Genomic DNA, 20,934 nt, shown 5'->3' with positions numbered 1-20,934 from the left:
TTCTTAAATTTAAATCTTTCTGACATATATCACTTTGGGCTTGAGGAAGGTGGGAGGGGCAGACACTCTGGGCTCTAGATTGATTTTGGTAGACAATGATGTTGCTGTGAAGAATTTCAGGTAAGATTTTTTTTTTCCCCCAGCTAATGTTGAAAGTAAAATTCCCTAGGGAAATCTCGTTCAGTGATAGGTTATTTATTCCACACTTCTTGACTCTAATAGTGTAACTCAACTCTAAGTCAGACCTGTAATACTTTGCCAGTTATAGTAAAATAGCAATTTGTGTGCAAATTCTAAAAAGCTACTATAAATAAACTATAGGAAATTGACCAGAGCCTATTGCACATTATTTTGCAAAAAGCCAAGGAGTCATTTTAAAATAATCTGTGTCTGATTTCTCTTCATTTGAAAATCTGGTTTTCATGTACTGGATTTTATCAAAACATAATGTACCCCTGTGCTAAAAATAGATCCGCCTCTCAGGATACCTGCTTATGTATTACTGAAAACTCACATTTCTCTTAAAGATCTCTGATTAACATTCTAGGCATGATTTGTTTTTGGTATAATCTTAATGTGTAATAATATCTAAATGTGCTTTCTCATTCTTTGAAAACTAGCTCCTTATTTTGTTCTCCCCAGCTCCCAACATAATAACTGCTATAAGAATTGCCTGGGAGTCTTTACAAAATAGTTATGCTCTAAATGTTACTAAATGGTAAATCTAAGCAAAGGAAAGACATGTATGAGTTGTATTAGTATTTTCATTTTCTGAAGGTCTGGAATGAAAAAAAGACATTTAGTGATTTTTAAAAATTACATATATATATTATATATATGTGCACATGCCTAGGGCTTTCAGGGTATTGGTGGGAGAGAGAAGAATGGTTGATAAATTTTTTTCCTTGTGGGAAAATTTCATTCTAGGTTCATGCAAATGCCACGGTAACATTCATTTTATTGGGATCAGATCAAAAAAGGTGGAACTGCAACTAGGAACAGAAAAGGAGGTTGTGTGCAGCTTTTCTCAAAATAAATTTCAGATCTTTGTAGGTTAACAGCGGAAAGACACTCCGCGCCTGGGGGAGAAACCTGGACTTAAAGCCTCTGCTCTTGCACCCTGAGAGAGATTTTCTCCTTGATAATTTTGGTTATCACCTCTGCCACCACCATTCATTCGTACATTCAACATGTGTTTATTCAGTACCTACTGTGTGCCAGGCACCCTTCTGGGTACTAGAGATACCTGAATGAAAAAGACAAAAGCCTGTGTTTATAGAGCTTATATTCTAGTAGGGACTTCACATGGAGATAATCCTACAAAGAGTGAAGCAGAGAACACAGGGATTTGAGGAGTGTCGCGTGGGATGTGCTGTTTTAAAGAGGATGGCTCAGGAGGGCATCTAAGGAGGTAATATGGAGAGAAATGATGGGGAAGAACCATAGAAATAGAGAAAAAACATTTCAAGTAGAAGAACAAAAGGAGGCCAGGATTGAGAATGAATTCGGCTTATTTGAGAAGGACCACAGTGAGCTAGTGTGGCTGGAGCAGGGTGAACAAAGAAAAGAGTGGCAATCCGTTCAGAGAAGGTTGTCAAGGGCCTGGTTATGAGTGCAATGGGGAATGTTGTGGTTCTAATCCAATGTATATTTTATAAAGGATGACGGCTGTTACATAGAAAACAGACCATAGGAGTTGGTAAGAGTGGAAAGAAGACACTAGTTTACATGCTGTTGCAGTCGATGAGATGCAGGCTAACCACTTGCATCGGGGGTGGTACAGTGGAGAAAATGAGTTGGTTGGACACTGAATTTATCTTGAGGATAGGGCCTCCCTATTGCCTTATTAAATATGGGATATGAGAGAAGGGAGTCAAGAATGAGTATTTGACCTGAGCAATCAGTAGGGTGTAATTTCCATTCCTGAGATGGGCAAATGGTCAAGGAGGAGTGGATTTGCAGAGAGGATATCAAGTTAAAATGTTGGGTATTTTAACTTTGAAATTTAGGTGCAGATGGTAAGTAAACAATTTGGTGAATAAAGTCTAGAGATATAATTTTGGATGTCATCCACAAACACATCAGCAAACCCACAGGAAGCAGTGCGAGTACCTACGGAGGGAATGTAGACACATAAAGGGATGAGCCCAGGAATACTTCAACACTTGAGGATACAATACTGAGAACTAAGGTGGGCATAGTTCCATATGCCAGGAACTCTTCTGAAGAGTGTGTATGTATCAGTCATTTGAGCCTTACAGTCCTAAGAGGTAGGTACAGTTAACCCTATTTTATAGAGAAGGAGGCTGAAGCGTAAAAGAGAGGAGGTAGCCTGGCCAAGTCAGCAGCTACAAGTGGTGGGTCCAGAATTGAAGCTAGCATTGCTCCAATACCTGTGGTTTTAACTGCTATTCTGTACTATTCTATTCAGCAGAGGATACTGGAAGGTGCAGCCAGTGGGCTAGGAGGCAAAGTAGAGGGGGTATTCTGGAAGCCAAGTAGAGTTCCTAGGAAGACGGGAGGGATCGACTGTCAGTTGTATTGATGGGTCAAGGAAGGACACTAAAGCTTGCTGCCTGGATTTAGCAAAATAAAGGCTCCTGGATAACCTTAGAAATGTGGTCTCCCCAGAATGAAGGATCCAAAAGCCCAATTATGTAGGATCAGTGGAGAATGAGAGCTGAAGAAACGGGTACAGTGATTTTGGACATCTTTGAGGCTATTTGTTGTATAGAGGAACAGTGAAATGGGGTGATAGTTGATAGGAGATGCAAGGTAAAGGAGGGTTTTTGTTTTTTTAATTTCTAAAAGACGGATGAAACTAAAGCATCTTTATTGGATTCACCAGAGGGGAAGTTTTTGGTGCAAGAAGAGGCGTTTGCTGAGGGCATGCATGGATTCAGGGTTTGAATAAAGGGCTTAGCCCTTGGAGCATAATGTTCTTGGAGTAATAGGGGTACAGGTAACTTGGTAGATGTGGTAGGTAGGTGAGTGAACTTCCAACGACCTTTATTTTCATGATAAAGCCCTATATATATATATGGTTTCCATTTCAAACAATATAATGGAATAGTACTTGGTAATTAAAAAAACAAAAAAAACCTTAAACGTGCTACAAGGCGGGTGAACCTTGAAAAGATAAGACTAAGTGAAAAGCCAGTCACAGAAGATCACATATTGTATGATTCCATTTAAATAAAATGTTCAGAATAGGCAGATCTATAGAGACAGAAACCAGAGTATGTGGTTGCCTTGGGGTTGGGGGGGCGGCAATTGCCCGGAAATGGGGGTGATAGAGTTTGGGTTTTTTGAGGTGACGAAAATATCCTAAAGTTGATTGTGATGGTTTCCCAGCTCTGAATGTACTAAAAACCACTGAATTACACACTTTTATGTGGATGAATTGTACACTATATGAATTTATCTCACTGAATTTGGTATAAAACAAACCCCCTAAGAGTAGACAGGATTAAGGAGAAACGGGAGCAGGTGAATTAGATATCTAGGGAAATGAAAATGCCAACAGACTAGGAGAGTTAGGATCACTAACCCGAATTAAGGAAGCACTTGTGGTTGCAGTTGTAAACTTAAAATGAGACCAGTCGGCATGTTGGGGGTGGGGTGACCCCTCGGCCCTGTCTGTGTACAGATTAGGTAGAAGAGTTGCCTTCAGAACCATCGAGGTTTTTCCAGGCAATTGTGAGGGGGAACCATGGACTCCGAGGCAGGTAAGGAGGGGAAGGTAAAGAAATGAAGGGCATTGTGGGGCCCTGACCTTTGTGAGATAAAAAATTATTCTGAGAAGGGGGTCAGAGAGTGGGATGCTTGCAGATGAGAAATTGGAAGTAATACAGGTATTTGTAACAAAAGGTCCAGGACTTGAAAGAAGCAGTGGTTTTGGTAGGATGGAGGACAAGATCCTTGGTGAAGAGGTAGAACTGCCTTGCTTTTTAGATGTTTCCTTCTCATATTTTTCCTTCCTCCCCTTTTCACCTAGCAAGTCCTTGCTTTCCTTAAAAGATCCCCCTTAAATTTACATCCTCTTTAAAGGCATCCAGCTAACTGATGCATTTGGGTCACTCCTGTAGTGACCTTTAGTAACTTTTTATGTGTCTCCCTGTCCCCCCCCCCCCCCCGTCCGCAGTCCTTAGCAGAAAGTTACCTGTTGGGCAGAAGGACTGTGTCCCTTATTTATGCTCTGAGATTTCAAGGTCCACATTGGACTCCAAATGTGTACCAATTTCCCCTTCCTCTCTGCCCCTTTAGCCTTTACCTGTTCTTTATGTCACATAATTCTGGACAGCTTTGCGCTATATAGCAATGGCACCTCCCCTTTAAACTTGACTTATTTTTTAATTGTGAAGTGTCTTGTTTTTTACTCATAGGAATATTCACAGTTAAGTCTTGGTTATTTTAAGTTAAACTCCAACGTATTTCTTATACTTCTCAAATTTGAATACAGACGTTTGGGGCTGTCCTTTTCCTGCATTAAAATCTGCTGTATTAAAATTTCGGAGACTTTAAGGTAGTGTTTCCTCAGGTCTGAACTCTTCGCTTTTCTCACCTGAACTGTGGGTAACACTGGGACTTCTCTTGCGAACTCTAGATACACATACCAGTTTCTTCTGCACATTTCCACCAGATCTCAGTCTCCTCTAGCTCTCGCTAGAAATTTGTCCTCTGTCTTCCCAAAAATAGCTTTTCTTCCTAAATTCCTGCACTGTGTTGATGCTTCCATCTACTCATTCAGAGCAGAAAGCTGTGTTTCTCATCTCTGTCCCCTCTGTCGCGGTTCAGTCTCTCATTTCTGTCTGCTGGATTGCGGGGGTAATAGTCCCCCAGCTCTCCACTGTCTTTCCCTTCCTGGCTCTCTTGTACACTGCTGGCTAGGAAGCTCTTTCAAAAATGAACACGGGATCATCCCTGCAAGTAGTGCCTTGGTCCTCGCCCCATCACTTTGAGTCAGAGTCCAGCTTTCCTCTTGCAGCGGCATAACATACCTCTGAATTGCCCTAGCCCGTCTGCTCAGCCTCATGAACCTCTTTCAGTTTAGCTGATAGTAAGTTTGTATTCGCACAAATTCTCGCTTGCTGCTTCAGTAATAAACCTCATCTTGCGTATTTGTTTTCTCTCTCTTGTCAGAAGATATTCTGTTGCAGTTCTCTTGTCTGGTGATGTCCTTCCTTCCTTCCTTTCTTTTGAGACCCCATTCAGACACCCTAAGCCTCACACTCAGATTCATGCACACCAGCTTCATCAGCTCCACCTTTGCCACCATACTAGCTTGTGCCATCTCTTCCAGCAGCTGGCATGTTTCTTTCTACTTAGGCTATATCCTGTTTGAAGTAAAGGACTATGTCTTATTTATCTTTGTATCTCTAGCACATGAAATGAGTTAATGTAAAAGTTCAGGTGTTCAGTATGTGTGAGTTAATCTTTTCTTAATTTGTAACTCTAGAAGACTTGTCAGTGGCATTGCATGTTATACTTCCAGATCGAATGAATAATTGCTTTGAATGCCCTTTAGACCAGAGTAACTCATGATATAGTCCATTGATGTATGTATATTGTGAACTTGCCTAATTAAAAATGAAGTTCAGCTAGCATGCCTATCGAGGGCTTATGCCACCTGGTGTATTTTTAGTTAAATATAGCTTTCATTATAAAAACAACACACGTTGACTGCCAACAAACAAATAATCACAATTTTATCACTTCTGTGGCCTGAAGGTCAACATTTAGGACTATGGGAATAGTCTGTCAGGGGAATCTAAATGTTGGTCCGTGAAGGATTAAATGGAAATCTGCTTATTTGCAAATGAGAGAAGGGATTTGAGCATGTAGTATTTTAGGCAAATACAAATGTCCACACATACAGAATCAATGAATTAGGCAATATTTTTGCTTTATAAAAATATTATGCTTTGTAGGTAGTTTAAATACATGATTACTATAAATGTTAACCCTATTAAAGCAATCTCTGTGTACTCTCATATGCATGTTATAAAGGACTTAAGAGATGTGTTCCTAGAGACAGGTTTGTATTTTAAAGAGTATCACTGCCAATTTATCTGTTGTGTGCAAGGGTGAGGTGGCCTTGCATCCTTTGGCCACTGTCAGATTGGTAGTTGAGGAAGCCAGTGTTGGGTAAATCAGGAAATGGGACCTTTCCATTATCCTGCCAGAGTCACTGTTTCCTTTTAAAGATTCATCTGAACCTACTTCTTTTGTTACTATAAGATGCTTTGAACCTCTTTCCCATGTTTCTATCGTTGTTTAAAAATTTGGCATTGGCCTCTTGAGCCTATGAAGTACTCGAATGTGCCACACAGTTTGAACTCTAGAACAGAGTAAACAGTGGTCATTTTAAAGGCTAGTGGGAAAGTAAAGCTCAGTTTGTTTGAGTGTATCTGTGTGTGGTATCTCCATTAAAAGGGCAGTAACTTCGGGACATACATTTTATGTTGTTTGAGTTACAGTCCACAGATGTTGGGACTAATTTCTTTTAAAAGTGAGAGAAAGGAGGTATCTTAGGTGATTTTGTTGCCCCGCTGTATGGTATACTCTCGGGGTTTACTAAGTGATAGGAACAGCGTTTGCCATTGTGAATTCATTTAGATCTGAAATGTGGGTAGGTTCTGTATATGTTCATTGGGATTTTCAAGGAGAGTCTGAAGAGTGTGTGAAGAGACAAGGTCTGTGCCTCATTTGTCCATTTCTAGCTTTTTACAGTGGTGTTTAGCATATTTTACTTTTAGACCTGACAGGTGGAAGCTCAGTGCATTCACATTTTTCCCAACTACCAAAGTGCTTGACTTTAAATTGTGATGGATATTGGGGGGCCACAAGAGGTTCATAAGATCCAAATGAGAAATGGAAAATGCATTCATTTTAGTGAAGTCAGATATTTAATGTTAGGATATTTATCACTTGTCACATAGATGTTATTTCAGCATTTAACTATAGACAAGGCTCTGAGCTCACTCTTAGTATTTTATCCCATTTAATCTCAACAAGAGGCAGGTATTATTCTCATTTCTGAGGCACATGTCCAAGGTCATTCCTAAGTGAGATTATATTTCACCATACTTCTTTTTAAGCATTTGAAGGAAGATGATGTGTGTAAGTAAATACCAAGGCTGTTGAGTCTTCATGTTAAAAGTTACAAACTGCTGTACATATATTTTCAGGTCCACTCTATTTAGTCCGTAAGTCAGACAGAACAGTATTGGACCACATGTTGTGAGGAGCAGAAACTGAAGTTAGACTTTTGTTTCGTATTTCTTATACGAAAAATTTAGGAGCGAGCAGGACTTGTTAAATGTTTGCTGAAGCACGTGGGAGGAAGTGGTTCAAGCTGATGTTAGGGTGGCGGGGGGCGGGTGGGAAGTACTTAGTATTAAAGTACTGGGTTTGCTCTTGGGTTGGTTTTTTATCAGCATCACCCAAGCATTTCTCTTACCATTTTTGGTCAAGAATCATAACCCATAACTTGCTCAGGGGCCTTTCTGCAGTACATGGGTAAATAGTACATATTCCAACATCTGGAATATTTTCCAATGTTACAGTAATGAGTTACTCCTGTTGGTCATTGTATTTGGCTTGTGATGCTATTTGCAAAGAGAGAGATGATGCCTTTCTGTTACTGTGGTGAGCTGAAACAGAAATCCATACTGTTTGCTGTATCATTTTAAATGCTGGATTATTGAATTTGTATGACTTAAACCAAAATGTGAGCAAACTCATGTAAATGGGAAATAAAACCAGTACGTCCTTGTTGCTGTCAACAGCACCAACTTCATCTTGTCGCCTTAGGAAGAATGAATAGAAAATGAATGGCTGAACTTTGAGCATACTTCCGACATTGTGGCCTAGCAAGTTACACCTTATGCTGTGCTTTGAAAAAGAACCTGTAAAAATAAACTCCACTGGTGTATCAATCTTTATTTTATAAGCATTTACTGTTCCAGTGATGCTTATTGCTGTATAGTACGGCATCTAAACGACATGGAATCGAAGAGACCTCCCTCTTCGGTGGATTTTCTGGGTCAGTGACCCCATTTGTTTCTAGTATTAAGACTTTAAAGTGTAAAATTTCCTAATGGTACACCTGAGCTGGCTTTCAGTTGGCTCAGATAGTTCAGCCTTTTCTCATTAGGCCTAGTCTACTGTATCTCTCAAATGTTTTAAGTACTTTAAAAGTATTTTACCAAAGAGCTGCTAGTGAAGGCTACAGGAGACTTTCCAAAATTGGTATGTTGTAATTTCCTCTTCCAGCTTATTTTGACCTCCACCAATGTTAGATACCAATTATCCATACACTAACTCTATAGACATATATCTTCATAGAATATAGATATAGGTATATATATATATATAGATATATACTATATATATCTAAGACTGTGCCATGGTTGTTACTGGGCCATCACATCGAGTCTCTCACAGGTAGACTGGCAAACAACACAAAATTGGGAGATTCTGGATTGAACTTCATTTTGATTCAGGCTCCACAGCAAAACAGGTGAAAACAGAATGCCATCTTCTCTGTTCCTTTACATACTTTTTTTTTTTACTTTCTCTTAGGTACTCAAGGAGTTGCACCTGGTCCCGTGATTGGGCTCCAGGCACCATCCACTGGTCTTCTTGGTGCCCGCCCTGGCCTGATCCCACTTCAGCGCCCTCCAGGAATGCCTCCACCTCACCTACAGCGGTTTCCTCTGATGCCACCTCGCCCCATGCCGCCACATATGATGCATAGAGGCCCCCCTCCAGGACCGGGGGGCTTTGGAATGCCTCCACCTCATGGAATGAAAGGTCCCTTTCCACCGCATGGCCCCTTTGTTAGGCCGGGCGGAATGCCAGGGCTTGGGGGCCCAGGGCCAGGCCCAGGGGGCCCCGAGGACAGAGACGGCAGGCAGCAACCCGCCCAGCCGCCGCCGCCACCCCAGCCACAGCCGCAGCAGCCGCCACCTGCCCAGCCACCGCCGTCCACGCAGCCGCCGCCACAGCCGTTTAGAAATGATAACAGGCAGCAGTTCAATTCAGGTAGAGACCAAGAGAGGTTTGGAAGAAGATCTTTTGGAAATAGGGTGGAAAATGACCGGGAACGGTATGGGAACCGTAATGATGATAGAGAGAATAGTAATCGTGAAAGGAGAGAGTGGGGAAGAAGGAGCCCTGACCGGGACAGGCACAGAGACTTGGAAGAGAGGAATAGACGCTCTAGTGGGCATCGGGACAGAGAGAGAGATTCTAGAGATAGAGAGTCTCGTAGAGAGAAGGAAGAAAACCGAGGAAAGGAGAAGCCTGAGGTCACAGACAGGGCAGGTGGTAACAAAACCGTTGAACCTCCCATTAGCCAAGTGGGAAATGTAGACACTGTTTCAGAACTTGATAAGGGGGAGTCTGAGTCTGCAGTTGTAAAATCTTCTGAAGAGTTACCTGCTGAGGCTACCTCATCCGTTGAACCCGAAAAGGATTCTGGCTCAGCAGCAGAGGCTCCTCGTTAGAGACTGGAATTTGTCAAAATGTGACAGTGACACTTCGGGAGTGTAGAGCTTGAGGTGTACAGATGCTGTATTATATTTGCTCCTGCTATATCACAGCCCCGCAGTAGTTGGTGGGGAATTGTAAGCAATTTGATTGCTTCCCTTCTATTTAAAAATAGCCACAAAATAACAAAAAATACTGAAAATATGAATAAATATTACCCTTTTTGCTGTAACTTTTTAAAAGTTTTGACTTTAAAAAGTTTACAAATCGTAATTAGAAGTGCTCTCTATTTTTTTTTTTTAATTTAAGACAAGGTAACGGTGAAAGCTCCTCAAAACAATAGGGATGTTTTTAATAAACTCTATTTTCATAACAAACTTTAATGTGTGCTATTCTTCCTACACTGCATTAAGGTGGAAAAGGATTGTTCACCATCAAAGTTTGAGCTGTTAATACTGTATTGGAGTCTAAATTAGACTTGTTTATTTGATGGAAATAGACATCTTTATGTAGTTATTCTCAAACACTTTCATTTGTAATACTTTTGAATTTTAGCATTTCAATCATAAGGTGTAAAGGTTAGTTGTTTTAATGTTAATCGAAAAGCTTGTTAGTTTGCAGTTCAATCAAGGTTTTCTTTTTTGCCATTGGATTTGTGGTAAATGTTGCCCTAATTAATTTGTAAAGAGAAATTTTGCTGGGGGAAAAACTGGATCCCAAAGTACCCGACTGTACTATAGAATTATCTGATTGCCTGGGTATTACTTACTAGAAATAAGTTTGAGTGTTTTCTTAACATCCCATTAAATTTTTCAGAAGGGTGAAAGAAATCAAGGTTAACAACATTTGCAACCTAAAAGCTTTTTGTCTTATTTTATATGTTTAAGGACTTAAATGCAACCTATTGTTTCCTTATAAGCCTTGACTGTTGCCTTTCTTTACCATTTTTTAAACTCCCCTGCTGGGCAGAGGTAGACTGAACTTTTTGTCACATATAAGAACATACAAAGTATTTTCTTTGTTTAAATTGTCGGGTTAACTAGGAAAAATAGATGTAGGTTTTCCAAGAACTATTACTTGAAGACGTCCAAAGCCAAATCAAACCTGTATCTAAAATAGTCCATAAAACTGCTTTCCCCAGTGCCAAGGAAAAGACCTGTCATTACACAGTCCAAGTATTTATGGCCTTGTTGAAGCTTTTTCTTAAATTACCTTTTTAAACTGTCCCTAGTTTTAGTGTGCTGAGCAGGTAACTTTTTCTTTGCCCTCATCCCCAGGTGAAGCTACTTTATTTGGTTTTTAAATAGTACTCTGCAGCAAGACCTTTGTTTTGATGGGGAGAATGTATCTAGGACAATGTTGTGTTCCTGACTTTAGAAAATGAGAGAAAATCCAAGTTAATATCTGCACTTCAATTATAAAACTTGTCCTTCGTTTGATGTTGGCCCACCTGTGAGGTTTAAAAGTCCTAACTGAAACTGCTTCTGGAAAGAAATACACATCTGATTAGTGTTCAGATTTCAAGGACTGACAACCCGTATATCCAATTGTAAGGTATTGGAACCATGCTATTTGCACATGACAGCCCCCCCCCAGTACTAAGTGGTAGTGATTACATTTGAGGCTCACAAGTGAGGCCCTGTATGTGAGTCTTACCCCACATAGGTACACCAGACTGTACTTTAGTGAAATCTGTTACTGTGTTTAAATTCTGACAGTGATTTTAACCAGTTCTTCTGAGCATGTGGTTCTTTTTTCACCAATTTTAAAACTTTGAGAACACTACAAATTGTCCTTTTCCACATTGGCTTTTCCTCTCCTAACCAATATCCCACATTTGATAAAAGTATGTATTTATGATCAATCGGAATTGTAGCTTATTTCTGATTTCTCAGAAATATTCTACAATTTTCAGTTAATAACTGTAATCCAGAGTCAAACCTGAATTAGGTTAACATTTCATTTGAAAAGTTTCTCATAGGTACATAATTATTTACAATAAGAGAACCAGACTTAAATTTACTAACTGGATGTGTAAATTCTTAAATAGACATAACCCACATTCAAACATTTCCTTGGTTCCATCTTAAAATGCTATGGTATCTTTCTTTAAATGGCTAATTTGGAAGCAGATTGTGCCAACCTCTACTTAAAACTAAATGTTCATAGGTGTATAAAACGTGGATAATGTGCCATTTTGGCAGGTAGGTAAATTTACTCTTAGCTGAGGCTATAACTTGCTGTTCACAATTTCACTAAAAGTTATCAAAGGGTTCTCTCAAACCGTAACATCTTTTTAAAATAAACAAGTACTTTTTGAATCAAAATGCTAAGTAGCTAATCAGGAAAACCACCTTAATTTCCCTGAAACTGACAAAGGATATCTATCTGTCCAAGATTCAAGTTGAGGTTATTAGAGTTAGCTAAAAAAAGACCAGCTGCTAAAAATTTAAACTCATTTAAAACACTCTGAAAAGCGACCTCTATGAAACAGGTAGTGTCTGTCAACGTATTACTAAATCTGTTCCATTCAAGCTCTATGTATGAGTATCAAGAGCTAATTCAGAGTTTCAATTTGGATACTTTAATAGGTTCAAAATTCAGTGCCATATGGTGTATTTATTGCGGGCTTGAATGAGAATTGAAGAAATTCAGACAATTTTAAGTTTAATACCCATATATGATTATTAAGCCTGGCAAAATACAGAGATCGTTGAAACAGACAATTTTAACTGAATAGGAGTTTTATAAAATTATACAAATCTTCCAAGTGATCATCAATCAGTTCTCATTACAGGTACTTAAAGCAATTAAAAAGTCACACAAATTACACTTTTAAGGTTACAGTGTTTAATGTTTATCAAGTTAAATTTCTACAACTAGCAAGGTAACATAGGAGCTACTAGGACTCAGATCACATCCTAGGGAATATTTACTTGGCGATCCCAATGACACCACAAGCCAAACGACTCCCGGCGTTTCCCGTCTGTGTACTTTCTTCATTGCCACCTTTGCCCAAGTCATCTCGTTTCTCGTGGACCTTTAGAAAGTTTTAAGAACATTAACATAGCACTGTCAAATAATTACCACCTATTCCCAACAATACCCAAAAGACTTAAGAACCACTTAATATTAGAAAAGATTATGTTAAGATAATCCTAGCAAGGAAATATGCTAATATTTAATCTAGTGGTAAACAGTAGAAACTACTACTCAAAGCTTTTTCTTCATGATACAGACTAAGTTTGTTGTAAACACTAGGTAAGTGTTGCTATCTAAACGAAATACTAAAAACCCGAGACAAGTGTTACAGGCTGCCATGTGCCAGTTTGAATCCTCTGGGAGAAATTTTAGTAGCCTGAGTAATAGCCGCCTTTTATAATAAACACTTTGCGGGGGGGGAATGAAAGTGAATTTAAAGAAACTCAAAAATGTGCCTAATGAACTGTGAGTCTGTAAATAAGTATCTTCAACTATTTAAATAGTATTTTAGATTTGGCTCCTCAAACATTGATCAATGATTTTTCTGCTTCGCAACTATAGCTGAAGAAAACTCTAGGGTCACCTGGAAGGAAAGGACTACAGAACGTTAACTGTCCTCTGGGGCAGGCAACACAGAGCCTACGCTACTTGGTGTCTGCGAGAACCAAATGCAGCTCCCGTGGGTAACTCAGGGCAATCGCTTCCCACACGTTAAACAAGTGATGGTGACCTGCAGACATGAATAAAATACTAACACTGAGGTCCAGCTCAGATTTTAGACTTAACAAAATGTTTAACTATAAGGGGGACACTCAAATGTGGCAGGAAAATCTGGCCATTTTAAAACTAGACAAAGACTACTTGTTTCCACAGTACACATCTAATATGACCAAATGTAACTTACTTAACGACCACAGTTCCATAGAAGAGTGTCATAACCACCTACATCATTAATTCACCTTCACTGTAATCATCAAATAAAGTAATTGCTTTTCCTAATCTGAACTAAAGGTACAATGTACGTGGATCCTTAGAAACCAGGATTAATAATCATGAACTCGTGAAAAGATACATGTCTGTGTATTAGAAGAAATGGTACGCATATCCTAGCATATGAAAACTCACCACCATTGTGCGGCCAATGATGGAATGGTCTCCTGAGAGTGCGATCAGAGAATCTTCCAAGGACACAGTGGCCACACCATCCTTGCCAGCAGTCACGTTGCCCAGGTCTCCAACATGCCTAACAGTTTTGAAAAAGCATCAGGAATTAGGACTGACTTCCATTTAACATCAGGCTAGTTGGTGAGTCAGATACATAAGGGTGGACACTAAGAGGTGGATATGGTATGTGTCAGATAGGACCCACTCTTCCAGACGGACAGATTTTTAGAACATACACAACTAGAAACAACTTGACATTCTAGACACATTGCTCTTCAAACAAAGCTTCAAATCTACACAGTAGTGCTCTGGGAAGAATCGTGGGATGGGGGCACATCTCTAATGTCAGAGGTAAAGTACCAAAGGGTAAACTCTGAGTTAATGAGTTACACCTGTTAATACTTGGCATGGCTAAGAATGCTATATGCTAGGCCTCTGTTATTAAAATAAATTAATCCCTGTCCTTAAATTTAATATTTTCCTGAAAGGCTCTCAGGAAACACACAAATGGACTCACTGAATTTTCAGTATCAAATTTTTATCTACAAGGCTTCCTATGTTTCACAATGGTTTATGTTGCTAGTGGTTGACAGTACTGTTTGTTATTCATGACATTTCCTGTATTAGTTCCCTTTGGCACTTGTATTAGTTCTATATTCAATAAATGCTACAAAACCAAATCGTCTTAATTGTCCCCATTTGTCAATTCCTCAGCCCAGAGAGTAAGCCGCTCTAGCACCTGGAGCCAAGGGGTTACTTGGGGGGGGCAACAAATTTAAGAGCAGAGGTGGGGAGGCCTACTCACAGTTACATTAGCATGCAATCTGCAAGTAGTACACCCATACGGACCCCAACAAGCCATCGTCATAATTTTAGTAAGCATTAAAGCACTTTTGTCACTCACCTCTCTTGATCATTTGGCCCACCGTGTTTTTTGGATAGAGGATTAAAGTGAGGACCTGCACTGGTACAGCCTATTTGCCAAAAACAAAAACAAAGGTAGCCAAATTATGAATCAGGATTTCAAAATAAATTCTAAAAAGAAACTGGTCATTGCTAAAACCTCAAATACAGAAAATACTGACCTACCATCATGACTTCTAGGTTCATAAAAACAGGAAGCAACACTTTAGTATAAACAAAACAGGCAAGCAGTAGAAACAATTTCTATAACACCAGTAAAGCTAATACCCTTCTCTGGGCTTTGGTTTCTTCACTGCCCTGTAAAATAAGAGGGCCAGGATTTGATCTTCATGGTTCTTCTATTATTAAAATCCCATGATTCTGATCCTGGTTTATACGGTAGCGAACCTTAACTACAAGAAACTCACCTCCCCAGCAACATACTACCAGCAACTACTGTTGGTGCCTTTACTTGGTGCAAGCAGAATATAAATGGCACCTTCTAACTATGAGCCAAGGCTGTTGCCTCACAGAATTCCAAGGGGCGGCATTCAGAATATATTCTGGAAAAATGGCACTCCTGTGCTTCAGGGAAAGCCATTCTCACAGAACCACCACCACAGTGCAGGAGGTTCTTTAGTGACAGGCTTTCTTCACTCAGCAGGTGACAGAGGAGAGTTTCCATTGTTTACAGCTTCAACCCAGCTTCCCCAGGGAGAAGACACACAGGTTACGGGAAGTAGCACAGTAAATCAAAGACCCAGGGCAAATGCCTCCCAAAGCAGAGGCAGTAAAAAAAAGGGCAACCTGAGGAATTTCAATCGGCAAAATGGATCAAAGCTGTCATTAAATCACAATTTTTATAGGAACCAAATCATAGAACATAAAAACAAATCCAGCAAGACGAATGAATCAGGTTCTCATCATAAAAAGTAAACACTGAGTTCAGGTTACTTGAATATGGTAAAAGATGACTAAATGCATTTTAACCCATAAGCTTTTAACTTGCTTCTAATCCCAAACTGAGAAAATGAAACTCAACCAAAAGCACCGCTAGTTTACATTCATTTTTCAGATTTTACCTTCTGTCCCGCTAAGGCTCTTGTGTTGGAGGGATGGAGCTATTCTTACAGAATAATGCAAATAAATGCAGACCCTGTGCCTGAAGCACCCACCCTCAACCCCAGCTCACAAACACCTGAGATTACTATGGAAGGTAAGAAAGTAGGTTAATTTTTTGTTTTTTTATTGTTTTCTTAAAAAATACTTGACTCTTTCTATAATCAAGGTATAAACATGTTTAAAAAACATCAACTTCGGGGCGCCTGGGTGGCTCAGTCATTAAGCATCTGCCTTCAGCTCAGGTCATGATCCCGGGGTCCTAGGATCGAGCCCCTCATTGTTGGGCTCCCTGCTCTGCGGGAAGCCTGCTTCTGCTTCTCCTTCTCCCACTCCCCCTGCTTGTGTTCCCTCTCTCACCTTCTCTGTCAAATAAAATCTTAAAAAAAACCACACACACAAACACACAAAATCAACTTCTTCCCCTTCCTTTCCACACTTAAGAGTCGCAAACCAGTCTTTTGGCTCATTTCCCTAAGGTTAACCTTAGTAATCCTACTGACTTTATTTTTTTTCCTGCATGTTGAGGGTTTTTAATATTTAGGGGTAGCTCTACCCAGTCCTATTTATCTTACTAGCTGAGACAAGTAGGAGTCACCAGACCAACACAATACTCACCTTGGGTATTATCTCCAAATTGATGGACGTGGAATCCATGCTCACCTTCAGTCAATCCCGTAATGGTTCCTGACACCACAACAGGCCCACTTCCCTTTAGTCAAAGAAAAGTGCAAAAAGTTTGAGAGAGCAAGTGCTTCTGAACAAAGAAAACAGTTGAATTACCTTTACCAATCACAAGAAAATGGAAGGAACATGGACGTGGGAGTTGAAAGATCTGTGTCCAAATCCCAGGCCTACCACTTTTCTACCAAGCTATTTAACTGTTCTAGGCTGGGGACCAACACAAGGGAGATGTGACCTTGCTCTAACACTCAGAGCCCAGGAGCCATGCAGCAGGTATCACAATTAATAGCACAGAAAACGCACCTAGCAGAGGGGCGAGTGAGCATGAAAATGGAGGATTTGTAGACTTTGTAGGGCTTGACTCCCCTACAATGGATATATAACAAGAATAAGTTCTTCTTTATTTTGCAAATGCTTTTGAATACATTATATTTGCACCTGCTGAATATGAATATGTATCAAACTTTTTAACCCAAATGGTAGCACCAACATAGCACCTCGTTTTCTTCATGCAGACATTCTTCCATAGAGCAAACATACAGATTTGCCATCAAAAAAAGAAAAGAAAAAGACACCTTGGAAATGTCCAACTGGTTGCCGCAGGATCCCTGTTCTCTACTCACCCACTAGGTGGGTATTTATCAGTCTCCAGCATAGATATTTTTTATTAATAGCCAGAAAATATTCTATCCCACTTTCCCTGGGGGACTAATTCTGGTCTGTTGTTTTCCAAACTCATTTTAGGCCCTCAAACCTAGATAACCTTTCCACTCGAGACCAAAAAAAAAGGGCAATAAAAACACTAAAGCAGAAAAACACACAGGTATCGCCATGCAGGCAATGGTAATAGGTAATAGGGCTGCAGAGTGCATAAAGAAATTAAGGAAGTTACCTTTTACAACTAAGAGATCTTAGGAACAAAAATAAAATACACACAGCATCCATACCACACAGTTATACACATGATGGTGTCTCTGTTTTTAGCTAGGTTTTTTAACAGCCAGGGCCAACAGTTACAAGGGGTTAATGTTTGACTTTCCATTGGATAAATACCACTGCTCAACGGAAGCAGTATGTCAACTCCTGCCCCCTTCTTTGCTTTTCTTTTTGAGAAGAGACTAGGATTCTTCTAAGCTTTAATTCTGGAAAAACTAAAACATGAATGTTTCTCCCCAAAACGCACTGTGTTATCAACAGCAGAGACAAAAGGGCAGGTTCTTCCAAGCTTCCATTAATGGGTAATGGGTAATGCACAGAGCACATATGAGCATTTCAACAGTAAGCTGCCTGGGTACAACCCTATAGGGGCCAGGCTGTTATCTTAAATGACTGAAACAGGTCAGGGAAGCAAAAAGGAATATAAACTCAGTCCTGCAGGGTGCTGCCCTGAGCTAACGAGGGCTCAGTGTGGGCAGATCTCCAAAGTTTTCAAGAAAAGCTAGTAATTTGGACTTACAGGTGAAAATTTCTGATTTTTAAAAATTGGAAATTAATCCAAAATTTTAACACTCTAGGCCAAACAAATACAATTTATTTCCAATTTAACATTCCTGCATAGCCGTAGAGCTATAATGCTTAACTACACAAGGATCTTTTATCAGGTACAAACAGCACCACCAAAATGAAGTTTGGAACTTAAAAGAGGGAGCCACACCCGCAACTCAGGTGAGGTGGAAAAACTCAATTATGTATGGATTCACAGCTTGGCTTCTGAAGGTAACACCCAAGCCATTTCTCCATGGCCAGAGGGAAGGAAGGTATCCCTCAAAGGCTTCTCAGATTCTCTAGTGCTGGTGAAATTACATAAGGAAAGGAGGAGCAAAACAAAGTCTGGCAACTGAAAACAGCAAAATTTAGTCAAATGACAAAGCCTTTTCCAGAAAATCTGGAAACCACCTATTAAAGGAAAAAAATTAAGCTCCCTCGCATAAATTTCCAAGATTACTTTTCATGTCCTCTCACATTTCTGTAAGCCACTTTAAAGATTAAATCTCATTCGTATATTAAATATTGTTACGATTATCAAGCCAAGTACAACCACAATTTTCCATCAGTTCCTAACCTAAGATTTGGGGGACAAGTCTTATCACAAGCACCTTCCTTGTAAAACGTGTTTTGCAATTTTTTAAAGATTTTATTTGACAGAGAGAGAGAGAGAGAGAGAGAGAGAGAGAGAGAGAGAATAAGTAGGCAGATCGGCAGAGCAAGAGGGAAAAGCAGGCTCTCCGCTGAGCTGGGAGCCCGATGCAGGGTTCGATCCCAGGACCCGGGGATCATGACCTGAGCCGAAGGCAGCTGCTTAACCGACTGAGCCACCCAGGCACCCCATGTTTTGCAATACTATTGAGTACTTCTGTATAGTTTATTTTTTGACCATTTCAGCAATGGGCCTATTGGTAGAGCAATTTCAAAACCATTTTACAAAGAATTTGGTTAAATGAATGCCCCAACAACAGAGTTAAGTGAAACTCTCCACATCTGACTTCCAACTCCCAAACCCCACCCACTACCCTCTGCCAACAGTTCTCAATTCTTGGTGCAAATTAGTACTACTGTGGAAACTTTAAAAACAGCAAAGGTCAGACTGCACCCTGACAGATTTAGATATAACTGATCTGGAATCAACATTTTTTTTAAGTATTGGTTTTATTTTATTATTTTTTAAAGATTTTATTTATTTGAGAGAGAGATAATGAGTGATAGCACGAGAGAGAAGAGGGTCAGAGGGAGAAGCAGACTCCCTGCTGAGCGGGAAGCCCGATGTGGGACTCGATCCCAGGACTCCAGGATCATGACCCGAGCCGAAGGCAGTCGCTTAACCAACTGAGCCACCCAGGCGCCCTGGAAACATTTTTTTAAAAGCTCCCCAAATGAGCCTACTGTGCACCCAGGGGTTTAAAAAAAAAAAAAAAATCACAGGTTTGGAAAACAACCAACAAGGGAGTCGATTAGATCTCCAGAGGTGGAAAAGGAGCTTTGTCCAAGGCCATCTTCTCTGCCTTTACAGCCTGACCGTGACCTACAGCAAGGGTCAGCAAACTTTTCTGTAAGGGGCCACATAAGGTCTCTGTCCTGTTTAAAGTCAAAAACAAATGGACACCAGCCTTGAAAATTCCCTAATCAGACAAAACAAATTTAGTCATACAAGCATAGCTTAATTGGTTTATTTTGCAAGACTAACTTGACCCGGGTCATTTCCTATTTATGCTCCTGGAAATCCTAAGCAAAAGCTAAAACTGTTTGAATCCCTAGGCCGGTATGCGGTAACCACCAACCAATTTCTCACCATTTAAGAAAACTATCATGACCCATCACTGTGAAAAATAAACAGTCCCTGCCTTCTCACTATATAAGCTGCTTTATAACAAAATACCCCTCATCCTCATTCCATGGTTTGGTCTGAGTGCTCCCGGTTCACGACTATCTTCCGGTGTGTGTGCACATTTAAGCTTTCACTAATTACTACTTCAGGGACTCAATGGTTTTCATCGCTGCCTCGACAGTCACGTGATTCCTGTTTTTCAGTACCCTCTCAACTAACCAAGTTCCAGCCACCCTCTGAGCTCCGGGCCTGTACAACACCCGCCCCGGGACCGGCTGTGCCCCCAGGCTGCAAGCTGCAGACCCCTGAGCGGAAAGGAAGCCCCCAAGTGGGCTAACGGATGCGACCGTATCCAGGCGGCCCTGCCGCACTCTCTGCTCCCAAAGGCGGGCCAGGCCCGGGACTGCGCAACTCGAGTCCGCAGGAGCCTCAGGACCCACAAAACGACCCCGCAAGGGAAGGGCCACAGCCTCTTCAAAAACGTCACGTCTCCGCCCCGGGCTACAGACGCCACGGAGGCGGCCCAGGCCCTCGGGCCAGCCGGCCTCCGCCCTCCTTCCCGGGCCCGCGCTCCGAGCAACCCCACCAGGGTCGGCCGCTGCTCCTTCCCTGCACCCGCGCCCAGGCCTCGCCACGCACCGCCGCCCCCGCCGGGCCCGCCCGGTGACTCAGCACTCGGCCGCCGCACCGCCGCGGGGCAGAGGCCTCGGGCGGCGCGAACCTGCAGACACGGCGCGGCGGGGGCGTGACGAGAGCGGCGCGAGGCCCGGGCGGCCGCCACTGCCGGGCACAGGTGCGCGGGCACGGCCTCGCCGCCGGCCTCCGCCCCAGCCCTTGCCTTCTGCACGAAGTGGATGGTGCCCTCCACCGGGCCCTGGCCCTTCAGCACGCACACGGCCTTCATCTCCATGACTCGCGAGGCCGCGCTCCGGTCCCGGTTCCAAAGGCTGTGAGGACTCGGAGCGTAGCGGAAGACGCCGCAGCAGACGCCGACGCAAACCGAGGTGGTCGCGCCGCGCGCTCTTATAGGGCCGGAGCTCCGCGCCCCGCCCACCCTGGCCCGGAACCAATCGCCGGCCGCGCGCTCAGCCCGCTCCCCACGAGGCGTCGGCACGCGAGTGGCCGGGAGTGACCGACCGGGGGCGGGACCAAGGGGCAGCGCGGGGATCCTTGCGTCCCGCGGCTCTAAAACGCCCGGAAACATGGAATTGTGGAAAAATTCGGCCTTTCTCTTCCCTTCCGTAGATGACAGTACGCGAAATTGG

At 41.6% G+C, this 20,934-nt stretch overlaps 3 protein-coding genes across 7 annotated transcripts in view; 2 read left to right on the top strand and 1 right to left on the bottom strand.

The window, feature by feature from the left end:
- The window catches only part of SCAF4 (SR-related CTD associated factor 4), a 60,465-nt gene extending 46,869 nt beyond the window's left edge, over window positions 1-13,596 (top strand). For 4 of the 5 annotated variants that reach the window (XM_027586105.1, XM_027586107.1, XM_027586104.1 and 1 more), the window contains exon 20: window positions 8,587-10,413. In XM_027586105.1, coding sequence (XP_027441906.1) covers window positions 8,587-9,512 — 926 coding nt within the window. In that variant the 3' untranslated portion in view covers window positions 9,513-10,413. Of the gene's footprint in view, window positions 1-8,586; window positions 10,414-13,038 lie in introns of those variants that run through there. The other variant, XM_027586108.1, reaches the window with a different exon arrangement.
- On the bottom strand, window positions 12,146-20,717 carry SOD1 (superoxide dismutase 1). The gene is made up of 5 exons (XM_027586109.1): window positions 20,508-20,717; window positions 16,282-16,375; window positions 14,546-14,615; window positions 13,603-13,720; window positions 12,146-12,535 (listed from the first exon to the last, which is right to left on the bottom strand). Exons 1-5 carry the CDS (start codon window positions 20,577-20,579, stop codon window positions 12,428-12,430), a joined length of 462 nt encoding a protein of 153 aa, XP_027441910.1. The 5' UTR covers window positions 20,580-20,717; the 3' UTR covers window positions 12,146-12,427.
- On the top strand, window positions 19,095-20,494 carry LOC113917991 (proline-rich protein HaeIII subfamily 1-like). Its single transcript, XM_027586110.2, has one exon. The coding sequence runs from the start codon at window positions 20,010-20,012 to the stop codon at window positions 20,334-20,336; it is 327 nt and encodes a 108-aa protein (XP_027441911.1). The 5' UTR covers window positions 19,095-20,009; the 3' UTR covers window positions 20,337-20,494.
- Window positions 20,718-20,934: the final 217 nt, after the last annotated feature.

This window comes from Zalophus californianus, chromosome 1 (assembly GCF_009762305.2).
Source record: "Zalophus californianus isolate mZalCal1 chromosome 1, mZalCal1.pri.v2, whole genome shotgun sequence".
In the NCBI taxonomy this organism is placed as follows: Eukaryota; Metazoa; Chordata; class Mammalia; order Carnivora; family Otariidae; genus Zalophus; species Zalophus californianus.
This window is presented reverse-complemented; position numbering and strand designations above follow the sequence as displayed.